The 11911-nt window shown below is 46.7% G+C and overlaps 3 protein-coding genes across 3 annotated transcripts; 1 reads left to right on the forward strand and 2 right to left on the reverse strand.

Annotated features, from left to right (window-relative positions):
* Positions 1 to 72: 72 nt before the first annotated feature.
* Positions 73 to 3683, forward strand: TREMEDRAFT_74261 (uncharacterized protein). Its single transcript, XM_007005861.1, has 7 exons — positions 73 to 272; positions 345 to 509; positions 608 to 707; positions 833 to 1500; positions 1543 to 1629; positions 1679 to 1813; positions 1885 to 3683. Exons 1-7 carry the CDS (start codon positions 189 to 191, stop codon positions 3652 to 3654), a joined length of 3009 nt encoding a protein of 1002 aa, XP_007005923.1. The 5' UTR covers positions 73 to 188; the 3' UTR covers positions 3655 to 3683.
* Positions 3684 to 4192: 509 nt separating this feature from the next.
* Positions 4193 to 7014, reverse strand: TREMEDRAFT_69337 (uncharacterized protein; the record flags this gene model as incomplete). Its single annotated transcript, XM_007005862.1, has 9 exons — positions 4193 to 4364; positions 4737 to 5020; positions 5219 to 5450; positions 5677 to 5727; positions 5772 to 5797; positions 5842 to 5930; positions 5977 to 6045; positions 6301 to 6396; positions 6804 to 7014. The coding sequence occupies 9 exons, from the start codon at positions 7012 to 7014 to the stop codon at positions 4193 to 4195; spliced, it is 1230 nt and encodes a 409-aa protein (XP_007005924.1).
* Positions 7015 to 7625: 611 nt separating this feature from the next.
* On the reverse strand, positions 7626 to 10304 carry TREMEDRAFT_63547 (uncharacterized protein; the record flags this gene model as incomplete). The annotated part of the gene is made up of 6 exons (XM_007005764.1): positions 7626 to 7743; positions 7804 to 7828; positions 7962 to 8296; positions 8478 to 9486; positions 9529 to 10075; positions 10218 to 10304. The coding sequence occupies 6 exons, from the start codon at positions 10302 to 10304 to the stop codon at positions 7626 to 7628; spliced, it is 2121 nt and encodes a 706-aa protein (XP_007005826.1).
* Between the last annotated feature and the right edge of the window lie 1607 nt (positions 10305 to 11911).

An 11911-nucleotide genomic window follows, 5' to 3' on the forward strand; every position in this document is an offset into this window, starting at 1 on the left:
AAAGGGGGGGATTTGGGAATCATCAATCATCCTCCATCCCCATCCATCACTTCACTCTCTATCTTTCTACATACAGTACATACATCTTTCACACCCATCTTCTCGACCGCATAGCATCGAGTGCAAACTCTCAATCTCCGACTCGCGGTATGTTATCACGCTTCTAAACGTTTGTCCACCGAACAATCATGTCAATGTCCGCCTCTGAGGCCCTCGGCAGGGCAAGATCCTTACTGTCGGCCGCTGGAGGCCCTTCATCCACTCAGGCCGATGTAAGTATCTCCATCTTGCTTCCATACATACTAAGTCGCGGACCCTCCATGAATTGCGAGACTGATGTCCAGCGCCGTGCATGCATCACTCATCTGTTAACACTCCCCTCTTACTCGGTGTACGAATGCAAAGCTACTTTCGGGACTCTGGTGGCCAAATTTTTCGCCGAATTCGAAGATTTACAGGATGGCGTGGTGGATGGACTTCTGGACTTGTGCGAGGACGATGATGAAAAAGTGCGTCACCCCCCCTCCCTAATCTTACACTATGTGTCTGTACAAAGTGACTCTAGATGTCTGTCTCTGGACAACACGAGTTATAGTGCTGATGACAGCTCCGAATTATTGGGATCAAAGGTCTCGGAGCGACCGCAAAAGCAGATCCGAAATGGGTCAGAGGAAACGCTGGTGTTCTCCTTCAATTGTTAGAGTGTCGTAAGTTTCGTCGTCCCTCTCCGGCTGTCTATCTCATCCTTGACAAACTGTCGCAAAGGCATAGACCACGTCCTCGGTAGAATCCGAGATGCGTCGACAGAAAGTGATCCGAGCTCACGTAGAAGCCCCACTGGAACTTCAATATGTCCGAGAATCTCTATATAATCTACTCTCCGTTCGTCCTTCCGACGTCATTGGTATAATGGCAGATGACTGTCGTGGATCCGAAGAAGAAACCGGAGCATCTCGACGTAACATCTTGGATTTTATCTCAGAATCCACTACCGTCCTAGGGCCAATACTTCATTCAGGAAACGATCTCAAGAGTGAACAAGTCTTTCGAGATGGTTTCTTCGAAGTACTCAGTACAACAGCTATAGCCGAGACGAGACAAGTTCTCAGTTGTCTCATGCCACTCTCTACGATATCAGGCAAAAACTCTACGAAAGAAATTGCTACTCGGTATATGAAAGCTCTCACGGATAGTTTGCATGAAGGAAGTTCGGAAGGTCTAACCGCACCTTTGAGCAAGTTGTTTGCTCAGTTTATCGACAAAACCCCTCCGGTCGACGTGAGGGCCGTTTTGGCTTTTTGGGCAGCACACGGGGCGGTCATTGTGAGCATGGGGCTGGAGAAGGGGAATGATGTGGCGTTGAAATTGATTGAACGGTTGAGAAAATGGATCCCTCAGGCGATGATGGGATGGGCGAATGGAGAAACAGGGAGAGATACCGATTGGACGGAGGAGAAACTATTGCCTCGGTTATGCGATACATTACTGAATGCTCTTTTGGTAAGATTGCTATTCCTCGTTGAAGACATTGCTGACTTTTAGGCCGTATGGCCAAATATTTCCGAAAAGTCCAGCGTGATATCACCTCTGGAGACTTTGCTTCATAGCATCTACTCTTTGCTTGTCATGGTCAGTTCTCCAGGATACTGTCCTCTGATCTGTTCGCTGATTCTATTAGAAAGATAGAAGGAGGAGAATCAAAGCTCCTGAATGTCGTGCTTTGCTCGACTTGTCTCGAGATGCAGGACGGATCGTATCAAACAAATCTTCCAGCGATGTCAGGGCGTGGGAAAATATCCGTGTTATTGCAGAGGTGAGTTCCTATATTCTTGCAATCTTCGTTCCGTACCATTCGAATCATCTTGGGGTCGTAATTGACCTTAGATCCTTTCGGACCATCATCAAAAGATCATAGATGTCATACCCTCATGGAAACCTATCCCACCTGCCGCCCCTCGTTCTGCCCCAATTCAACAAAAGCCCGCCGTCATACCCACTGGACCGAGAAATGATCGCGAGCGGGAACGAGAATCTCGAGATCGTTGGGCAGGCCGTGAAGGACGGAGAGAAAGGGAAAGGGATTTATCTCCTACTCAACATCGAGATTCGATCAAAGAACCACCCCGGGGTCCAGCACGGGATCGAGAACATCGTCGGGAAAATCAGCAAAGGTCACAAGTGTCAATTCCAACAGAGCCGAAACAAATTGAACCTTCTCAGAAGTCGGAAACAAGAAATCATGCCAGACCGCCAACTCCGGAATTGCCTCCTGCACGAAAGATTGTTGAAACTCCTGTCGCACCTCCTGCCAAAGCTGACACCGTCAAAGTGAGGAATGAGCGGCAACATCAAATTTCACCGGTACCTTCTGCGATACCAGCGAAACGACAAGAAGCGACGATTCAACCGTCTCAGGTAGTAATAACTCAACCTTCCATATCAAAAGCTACATCCGATACTTCTCTCGCTTCTCGTTTAGGCCCTATCCCTCCAACCATCTATTCAGCCAGTACGAAACCCATCCCACCACCTGTCGTTCAGCCTATGCCCACTTCAGTAGTTCAATCTACTCCTTTACCTGCGAAAAAGACTTCTCCACCGGTAGTGGTCAACCCCGTCCTTCCCACCAGTAACAGTATTGTCACCCAACCTCAGGCAGCTTCAACTAGTCAGAAACTCCCTCAGAAACTATCACTAGCAGAACGTCTTGGTCCTTCAAACTCTATGAAGCGAAGGAGGGAAGATCAATCCTCAACACCACCGATTTCTCAATCTATCGATCCCACACCACGATCAGTCACAACACCCAATCTTTTGTCTCGTCTCGGTCCACGAACCGACACCGTCAAACCACCGGTCAATTCAACCGTTGTCCCGTCTGTTGTAGATGGTACGGATAGAGAACGTGATGTTAAACGTACTCGATCTTCTCTACCTGATTCGATTTTACAGAATCAAGACTTGACGACGGATCAACAAATCCCAATGACCCGATTGACGTTACAAGAAAGGATGGGATTTGGAATAAATCCAACTTCTACAACTTCTTCTCTCCCTTTGAAACCTCTCATTCAAATTCAATCAAATCCATCAAATAATTCTATTATCCCAAGTATTTATACTCAACCTCAATCCATACAGAATTCTCAGTCTGTTCCACCATCCATAACCATGTCTATCCGGAATTCTCACATTGTCAACAAACCGTTACATCTCACAAATCCATCTTACCAGAATGGTAATGGGAATGGTATTGGTATCAGCATCAAACCTCTCCCTCAGTATCAACAACAGAATACAGGAGGAATGACTATTCGATCAAATTCAATGAACCAATTTTCACAACCATCAAAATCAACTTCTGGAGCTATATCAATTCGTCCTACCATACAAACTCTCGAAGTAAAAGGTGCAGCTCAACAATATATCAAAGGTGCAGCTCAACAATCTATAAATAATACAACAAAACAACAACCTTTAAATGAAACTTCAACTGAAGAAGGGATTATACGTAGAGGTAGAGGATTTAACAAAAGTCCAGAACCTGCAGATTTGGTTTTACAAAGTTTAGGTAGAAAAGTTGGGTTTGGGACTGTACCGGGTATGAGAAGGATTAATAGGAATGGGGTTGGTTTAGCTAATAGAATAGGATGAAGATGTGAGAATGTATTTGTTTTGTTTTTAACTTGGGATGGTGTTTTGTTTCACACCTACTTTTCAACTCTTTCAGACTCTTTCAGTGATATTCTATTTACTTTGTTTCTTACGATCATGCTATTCATTGCTATAGTATGAAGCACTCCCAGGGTCAAATGACGAGATGACAGTTGGAAGGGTTACGTGATGTGTACTGAGTGAAGATCTCCCCATGGGAAATCATTGACAAGCTACACGAGAGTTAATTCACGGCTGGGCTAATGAGTCAATGACCAACCTATATATATGTACGAGTACTGTATTTGCCATTGATGTTTATTCTGTGGAAAAATGATATGTCATAGGAATCAAATCTACGTATAATCCAAGCAACCTTTACCAACATGCCCCACATCACCCACTACCTTCCCCATCCCCCCTTCCCCTTCTCCGCTGTTGACGACCGCATGTTGATATGCAAGGATAGCAAACAACCAAATTGATTGAACCTTCACCCCCCTAGCACCCATCACTCCTCGTCTCACAGGAGAGCACGTCACGCCTTATCACCTCCCGCACGAGCCACACGAGCTTTCTCAACTCTAGCTTGGTTGGTCTTTGCCACAGCGTAAACGATCCCCGCGAACCCGCCCACTGCGATGGCTGAGACGTTCCCGAGGTTGGCGGGATCACCAAAGAATAAAATGCCGGATGCTGCTACGGGTAATCTGGAGGTTAGTAGGGGGTTCAACTCTTGTTCTTATACTTTGACGAGGTACTTTACAGACGTGAGATTACATTTCTACCATTGGGAAAGGAGAGTTGTGTAAAGGTCATTCGTATCTGTCGTTCGAGAAAGTGGGGAGATTGAATAATGAATGGATAGTGGATGGTCTGAGACGTGTGCGTGAAGATGGGGAGTGGTACATGTCTTTTTCGAAGAAGACTGCAGGCGATTGGCAGGAAGGAACCGAACAGACACCGTTAGAGTTGTACAGTCAACTAGTGACGCAGACAAGGTATCAGTGGACAAAGGTAATGAGAGAGAATCCAATCAAACAGTCCATGTGGAAAAAAAAAGGACAAAAAAGGACACGCACTTGTTCAAAGCTCCAACCATACTATACGTAGTACTCCCACATGTCCTGACGCACCAAGCAGTAGAATACGAAATGAACACTGCTACCGCACCACTACAAGCGATGGCGAATAACAGGAAAGTTCGACCAGTCTCTGGGAAATTTCGAGCAAAACTAGCCGCACCCCAATCCTCTACCAAAAGAGAGCATATGAGGAGGACAGGGATGGACAAAAGGTTATTGTAAAACATTGAATCCCAATCTTTGAATCCGGTGACTTTGATACGTTTGCGCATGAACAGAACCTGATGTTAGTTGAGACACCGACTTTCCTCGCACTATCAGCGCGCGGGGGCGATGGAGTTGATGAGATGGAATATGAAATGAGGACGAGAGGGCGGGTCGATGGACATAGCAAGATAGAAAAACCGAATAATGGGGCGGAGGGGAAGTAGTGTCACCTGAAAAGAAGAAAAGCACAGGCAGAGAAAACAGATACTCACATACGCTGCAGAAGCAAGACAATTGATCAACATCCATAAATAACCAGCTCCTAATTTACTCATGACGCCAGAAGGCAGAGGTACGTCCGCTCCAGATGTAGGATCGACCACTGCCATCCCAGCTGATAATCGCGTAAGAGTGGTAGAAATGTCAGACCAGGCGGCGATGATGGAGGATCCAATCATGAGTAGGAAAGAAACGATAGTTAGACCAGTGATAGATCCGCCGAATCTGCCAGTCAGCATGGGTAGTCCCATGGTTGCTACTGAAGACCGTTGCGATTGAAGATGTGATTTTGTAGGCGAAAACCCTCTCGTGGTTTGTAATTGATCATACACGCCATTGTAGTATGAAGGCAAGGGGGAATGCAGGGACAGGACGGGGACGAGGGAGGGGAGGAGGATGAGTATCGAGAGGAGTGTCGAGACCGGACAACATGAGCGGAGGAAAAACTCACAAGACCGTCTCTCCCGCGGCGATAAGTATGATAGTCATGTTCTTGAAGATCCTAATGAATCAGCAACTTCCTAAGGGAAGACTCTGAACACTAACGTGTACACTGGGATAGAGAGGAATTGCTATCTTCGTCAGCATCCACAAAATCATTTGAAGAATAACCCACGAGAGATTTCGACCCTGTATAAATGACAGCCACTAGCAAGAATGACACTGGGAACCAAGCCTTAGCATCTGTCATGTCGAAATCGCGGACTGAAGTCAGTAAGACACAAAGCACTGTTGAGTATAGATGACTCACAAGCGATCAGACCCGTGCGTTTGGCAGTGTAGACACAAGCTACGCATACGGCTGATTGGACAGTAAGAACTGAGGATTAGCTATCCTTATCACAAGAGTCAAGGTCGTTCCATCTATTCATCTGCGACCGGGACAAGAGATGCAGAAAAAGCCGCAGATTGAGAAGACATGTTGAGGAAGTTCGAGGAGTGAGAGGAACACTGGTATGGAGAGGTTCCAGAGAGCAGAAGAGACCAAAGGTGAAGGTCATATGGCAGAGGGGAGTGGAATGTCTGAGACAGGTGGGATCTGCGAAGGAAAGAAGTAAAGTCAAGTAAAACTCACGCAAGAACGTCATGGTGAATTGACTTCCTGAAACTACAAATTTATTCGTGACAGTCATCATGATACTAGCTACGCAATAACTCAATATCGGCCAGACTGTCATTAGCGATGTTCAAACTTTCAATTCATCCCCTTCCCCCTTCCCCGTCCTTAACCTTCCATTTCTCATCCTCTACAAAAATATGGCATCATACATTTATAGCAACATGCGATTTTTGTGACGTATAAAAACCTTCATAATTGATTTCGTGCGATGCCAAGAAAAGAGGAAAAGATCGATCATCAATCCTTGTAAATGAAATCTTTTCCTGCGCCCTGACATGTCTTCATTGTCTACCTCTGCAAGTATCCAAGATACCACTTGTACTGGTTGATATTTCCTGGAATGGCGTCTTCAAGTGATGTTATACATTAAACGATAGTGATTTTCACTCAGAGCGAGTGTCCAATTATGACAAAATGATAGAAGAAGAAGAATATTGCAAGGTTTTGATCAAACTCACCTGGAGAACTAGCAGGAACCCCAACTTCTTCTTTCTTCGCCCTTTCAGCCCCATCGGCAGCTTTCATCAATGCTGCATGTACTTCAGCTTCAGCTTTGATCCTACCTTTTTCATCTACGGTTCGGAGGGGTGATTGATCCGCTGCTGCTGCTGCCAAGTTGACGTAGGAACCTCTTGGTGACAGACCAAGGGGAGTTTGAGGGCGGGACATGATTCTGTTCTGTGTGAGGTGTGTGTTGTATAGTTATATTCTCTAATCACGATGGAGTTGAGTCCTCGACAAGAGAGATGTGAGGGAGAAGAAGATGTTAATGCAGAGGATTCAGAGGGATAGCTGTTCCCTCGAACGAAAGAAGAAGCGGCAGGAGGGAGAGGAGGTGATGGGGTCTAAGGAATGAGCAAAAGATGGGAGTTTGGGAGATGCGAAAGCGTGAGAAGTGAAGAGAATGAGGTGTGTGGAGGGAGTGGTACTGTGTATGGACGAGTGGATACTATGTTGGTATAAAGAGTTGGGAATGTGAATAGAGATGTGATGACAAGGTGGATACATAGGGTGGGGCGTCAGACTTTAAAACACGTCGATTAAACTTTGGTTCCTTGACATTTACCACGTGGCTTGACCCTTACCTTACTACTTTACACCCTCATGCAGCGAAGGAGCAGCCGGCAGCCATGGAGCTCACAACTGCAAGTACGAGCACAGTTGAACAGATCGAAGATCGTAGATAGAACAGAGAGATATCAGAACGATGCTCATACATCTCAGTAGACAACAACAAACAATCCATACAAGTAAGACATTTCGTAACGACTCTTTCCCCCTCACATGATTATACATTTCGGATCGATACCAGCTTCCATAGCTTGTTCTTTAGCTACTTCCGCTTCGTTCTCTTTCTGCTTCACTCGAACTTCTTTTGGAAACCATGATTTCATAAAACTTCTTTGTCAGCGTTCTTTTCCAACCATACAAGTTGATGAGGGAGAGGAGAAGACTCACTTCATTAACGTCGTATCTAGTGAAGCTAAATGTCAGTTTCATTTTCCATGACCATCAGAATTTATGAAGTGTTATACGATGCGGATGTCATTGAACAACTCGAGCAGCAGGAATGGAAAGATGCCCAAGAAGTAACCAAAAGTGAAAAAATTACTCACTCTTATCCGCCAACAACACCACATGAGCTCTACATAAAGGACATTCACCCTTTCCAGCTTTTTGCATTTTAACCAAACATCTCACGCAGAATAAATGTCCACAAGCCAATCGAATCGGTTTAAAAGCTATGCTGGTGCATATAAGACATGCGTAATCGTCCAAACTCGGTAAAATGGGTAAGAGTACGTCTGTCAATGAAGTTAGGAGGACATGAGGGAGAGAAGTATGGTAGAATGACCAAGGGTCGGAAGGGGCTTTAAGGGTGGTGAGAGCGAAGGATGCAAAGTTGTGAGAGGCTGAGAGTGCTGTACGCTTATCGTGTTTTTTCAAGATCCTGCGGGTCAGTCCTTGTCATGCCTATGGATGACCAGTGCACCACCTGAGGTCTCTCGTTTGTATATCACCAGCTAACGTGGTCCTCCTATATAGAATGTGAGGGCTGAATCGGTCGTAGGAAAGAGCGGAGAACAGTGATGTTGGGGTGTGGGATCGGATGTTGAGGAATAATGACCTACTTTCTCGCAGCATCCAAATTAGCTAATTGAAACCTTTTCAAATCCAATAACAAAACGTTTAATCTCAAAAACTCTTCCCAACTCTCCCTCGTCTTTCTACCTCTTATAGTCCTTCTATCCCCTAGTCCCCGTTTAACTACCTCCCTCGCAAACCTCTGCAACCTTTCCTCAGCTTGTTCTACACTTCTCTCTCCTCTCGTCCGTTCCGCATGTGACTCGAAAATCTCATGTTCAATCCATAAACTGAAGATCTCCCTCCAAACGTATAAATCTTTCTTGCCACTCTTATCTTTCTTCTTCGGAGCATGTATCAAGGTGGTATTCCGATTTCCTGAAAACGGCTGGGGGATGTCTGAAGGTGTCAAAGGGGTAGAAAGTACTTCCGGGGGTTCACCAGGAGAAATGGACTGAGAGATTAATCGACAAAGCTTTTCTACTGATTCACGGAAAAGATGTTGCTGTTCGGTATGAAAAGCTGAAAGGGAGAGTAAGGCAGCAGTGAGAAGGTTGAAGAATGCCATATCGGAAGCTAGGGGAATGATGATGTTTCTTTCTTTTCCGATCCCTTCCAGACCTGAAGTCGAAGTTCCCGGATGTGATAAAGGGGAGTTTAGTTGATGATTGGCTACTTCTCCGGGGGCGATCAGATCTGAGGTGGAATGATGGTCAGAAGGAATGATATAGGGATCAGAACCAGCAGGCTCGCCCAAAGAGATTGGGATAGGGTCTTGTCGTTTGGAAGATGCCAGTGCCCATATGGGAGAAGCAGCATGTCGGACCCTACCCAAAGTCGGACTAGGAGGTAAGATATCGGTTTCCCTCAACTCGGGTCTTTGTCCAACTTCAGGTAATCCTTCTTCCTCTTCCTCATCGTCATCTTCGTCTTCCAAAACAGGGTCCTCCTGGGAGACCATAGGGACTGGCTCTGGCAATAGATCCGGAAGAGGTGTAGCAATAGAAGTAGGAGACAAATGAAATCGTAATTGCGGAACGGGTCTAGAAGCTTCTCCTGATAGATCAGCTTTCATATTGTCCCCATGCTGCGACTTACCGACGAGAACATATTCCGCCTTGACACCTTTCTGAGCATCTACCACAGTTCTTTTCAGTCTCCTTCCTCTCATTTCTCCTTCTTTCTCCCCATCAGACGATTCACCAAGAGTCGATCCCCCTTCGGAATGCCTTCTGATCATATCTGTCACGCCCATAGGTCTGATCGGTCTCTCCTCATTCTCCGCAGCTGATGCCGATAACAATCTCAGTCGAAATCTATGTCTCGGTATCTCTACTGATTTACCTCTAGATTCTATCTCTTGTTCATGTGCAGTATCGTACAAATTCAAGAGAACATCCTTGGGCACTTGAGCGGTCCGAGTGGAAGAGAGTATTGGAGAATCGTCGGATTCAAATTCGAACTCGAGCAATTCCCCATGTCTCTCTTCATCTTCCTCTGAAGTTCCAACGTTGTGGGGGGTTGTATCAGCCTGTGTGGTGAGTGAAGAAGAAGATTCGGTAGTGACCATAAGCTTTGAGAGTATTTGAGGAGAGAGACCCATGGAGCTGAGTTCTTGGACGACATCTTTGATCAATTTTTTGAGCTGATTGTCAGCTCATAGTGTCTCATGGCATACCGCTGTAGATTCAAAAGGATCAGTGATAATGAGTCTGCCTGTATCCGAGCGCCTGTGACGAGTGGGCAAGACGTGTAGAGGTGAAAGGGGAATGGGGTGGATGACTGACTTGACGGTATTCGATAGCGGACGATTTCCATTCCGGTGGGAAATTACCAGATTCGAGGATCTGTTGGAATTGTTTACCGTACTTCATCGTGGAGAGATGTGGTGGGGGAGACAAATACGAGGGAAAAGATGGACCAGGGGAGTCATGGTAGTTTGTCGTATAAATGTCTGCAGTTTGCAAGGATGGAGTTGGAATTTACGAGTCAGGAACGAAAACGCCCTGAAGGGGAGATCAACTACTGTCGCACGTGTCTAATTTTGGTACAGCTGCATGCTGCATCTGCATCTAGCAATGAGAGTGGTGGCTTTCGATTTTGTTGAACTCCTTGGGATCCTGGTAGGAATGAGATGGGATTATGAGTTGGAGAGATGCGAGTGAAATGGTGTGGAGTGGTAAGTTACCTTTTGTGGCTCGTGGGCGGCGAATACCGGATGCAGTTGGAGGAGGGTCGCATGTAGAGAGAGACAAGCGCTGGGTAAGGAATGTGGCATGCAGCATGCAGCATGGAGCAAAGTCCATCTTGCCATCTCTCTGATCTATGATCTATGCGCTCTGATAGCCTATCATTCATGGTAGAGGTCACACATGCCTTGGCTGGAAGGTTATGCGAGTTGGCTATCGCGGAGCCCCGAGACTGACTGCCACAAAGTCCGGAGTACCGGAGTGTGGCGGCGATCAATGGCCATGACGATTTCTTTTCTCTCTGCAGGGACGCGTGCAGCACAGGCCTCCTCTCCTTCCCATCCTCCCCCTCTACCCTCTACTCCCATCCCCCTACTCCTCTTCGTCACCTTGGCTACCCGTCTACATCTCTCATCTCTCATCCCTTCGTACTCCCAGACTCTACTCGACTCCCTGACCGATCATCTTATCATCTCTCCCCTCACTCTCGTCATCTCGGCAGTTGTTATTTAAGTGATCAGTGATCCATTTGGCCACCTGCTGGTCCATTCCCAACTGGGTAGAATAACCGACCTCTTGTCACACACTCTCCGTTTTACCTCGTGCGTCCGTTTTACTCATATCTGTCACCCTTTTCCTCTTTCCCTCTTACCGTCTCCTCGTGCATCAATCACACGTCGTCCTACTCTTGAGCTGTGCTCATCCAGACAAGTCTTCGTCTCCATCATGGCCGATGTAGCTCCAGCTCCTGCACCTACTCCAACATCCGCCTCTACTCTCGCACCTCCACCCGCACGTCCCCACTCTCACTCCCGTTCCAAACGTCGAGGAGGATCTTCCAACAATTCATCCAGCATCTCGCGCAACAGTTCCCTCTCCTCCAGAGGTCAAAGCGACGTTTCCAACGACAACGACACTGTCAAGAAATCTGGCGCCACCACCACCATCAGCGGTGGCACCAGTCTCGGTCCCAAATCGGGCGGCCGCGATGGCGGCAAACATCGTGATCGTGGACGAAGTAGAGGCAATAAAGAAAAGAAGGATGAAAAGGAAAAAGGACAATCCAAACCACATTTGAATGCGCAGCGTAGAGGTAGCAGCAGTAAACCAAAGCCCATGAACACTGCCCCAGCTGCGCCACTACCGACACCTTCCTCCCTTTCGGTGTCAAGCAATGGTCACGGCGGTTCTGCGGAAGGCCTCACTTCTTCCTCTGCTCCTCTTCCTACCACTTCACGAGTCATACATGCTCCACGTCACCCTCCAAAGAGTGCATTGGAAGCTGCGAGAGA

The sequence above is a fragment of the Tremella mesenterica genome (genome assembly GCF_000271645.1).
Source record: "Tremella mesenterica DSM 1558 unplaced genomic scaffold TREMEscaffold_8, whole genome shotgun sequence".
NCBI lineage: Eukaryota > Fungi > Basidiomycota > Tremellomycetes > Tremellales > Tremellaceae > Tremella > Tremella mesenterica.

What these genes read in the sequence shown, in the direction of transcription:
- TREMEDRAFT_74261 (XM_007005861.1), top strand. Translation starts at nt 189, where the DNA reads ATGTCAATGTCCGCCTCTGAGGCCCTCGGCAGGGCAAGATCCTTACTG. An exon ending in CTTCATCCACTCAGGCCGAT is followed by an intron (nt 273 to 344) that starts GTAAGTATCTCC and finishes ACTGATGTCCAG; the next exon opens with CGCCGTGCATGCATCACTCA. An exon ending in CATTACTGAATGCTCTTTTG is followed by an intron (nt 1,501 to 1,542) that starts GTAAGATTGCTA and finishes GCTGACTTTTAG; the next exon opens with GCCGTATGGCCAAATATTTC.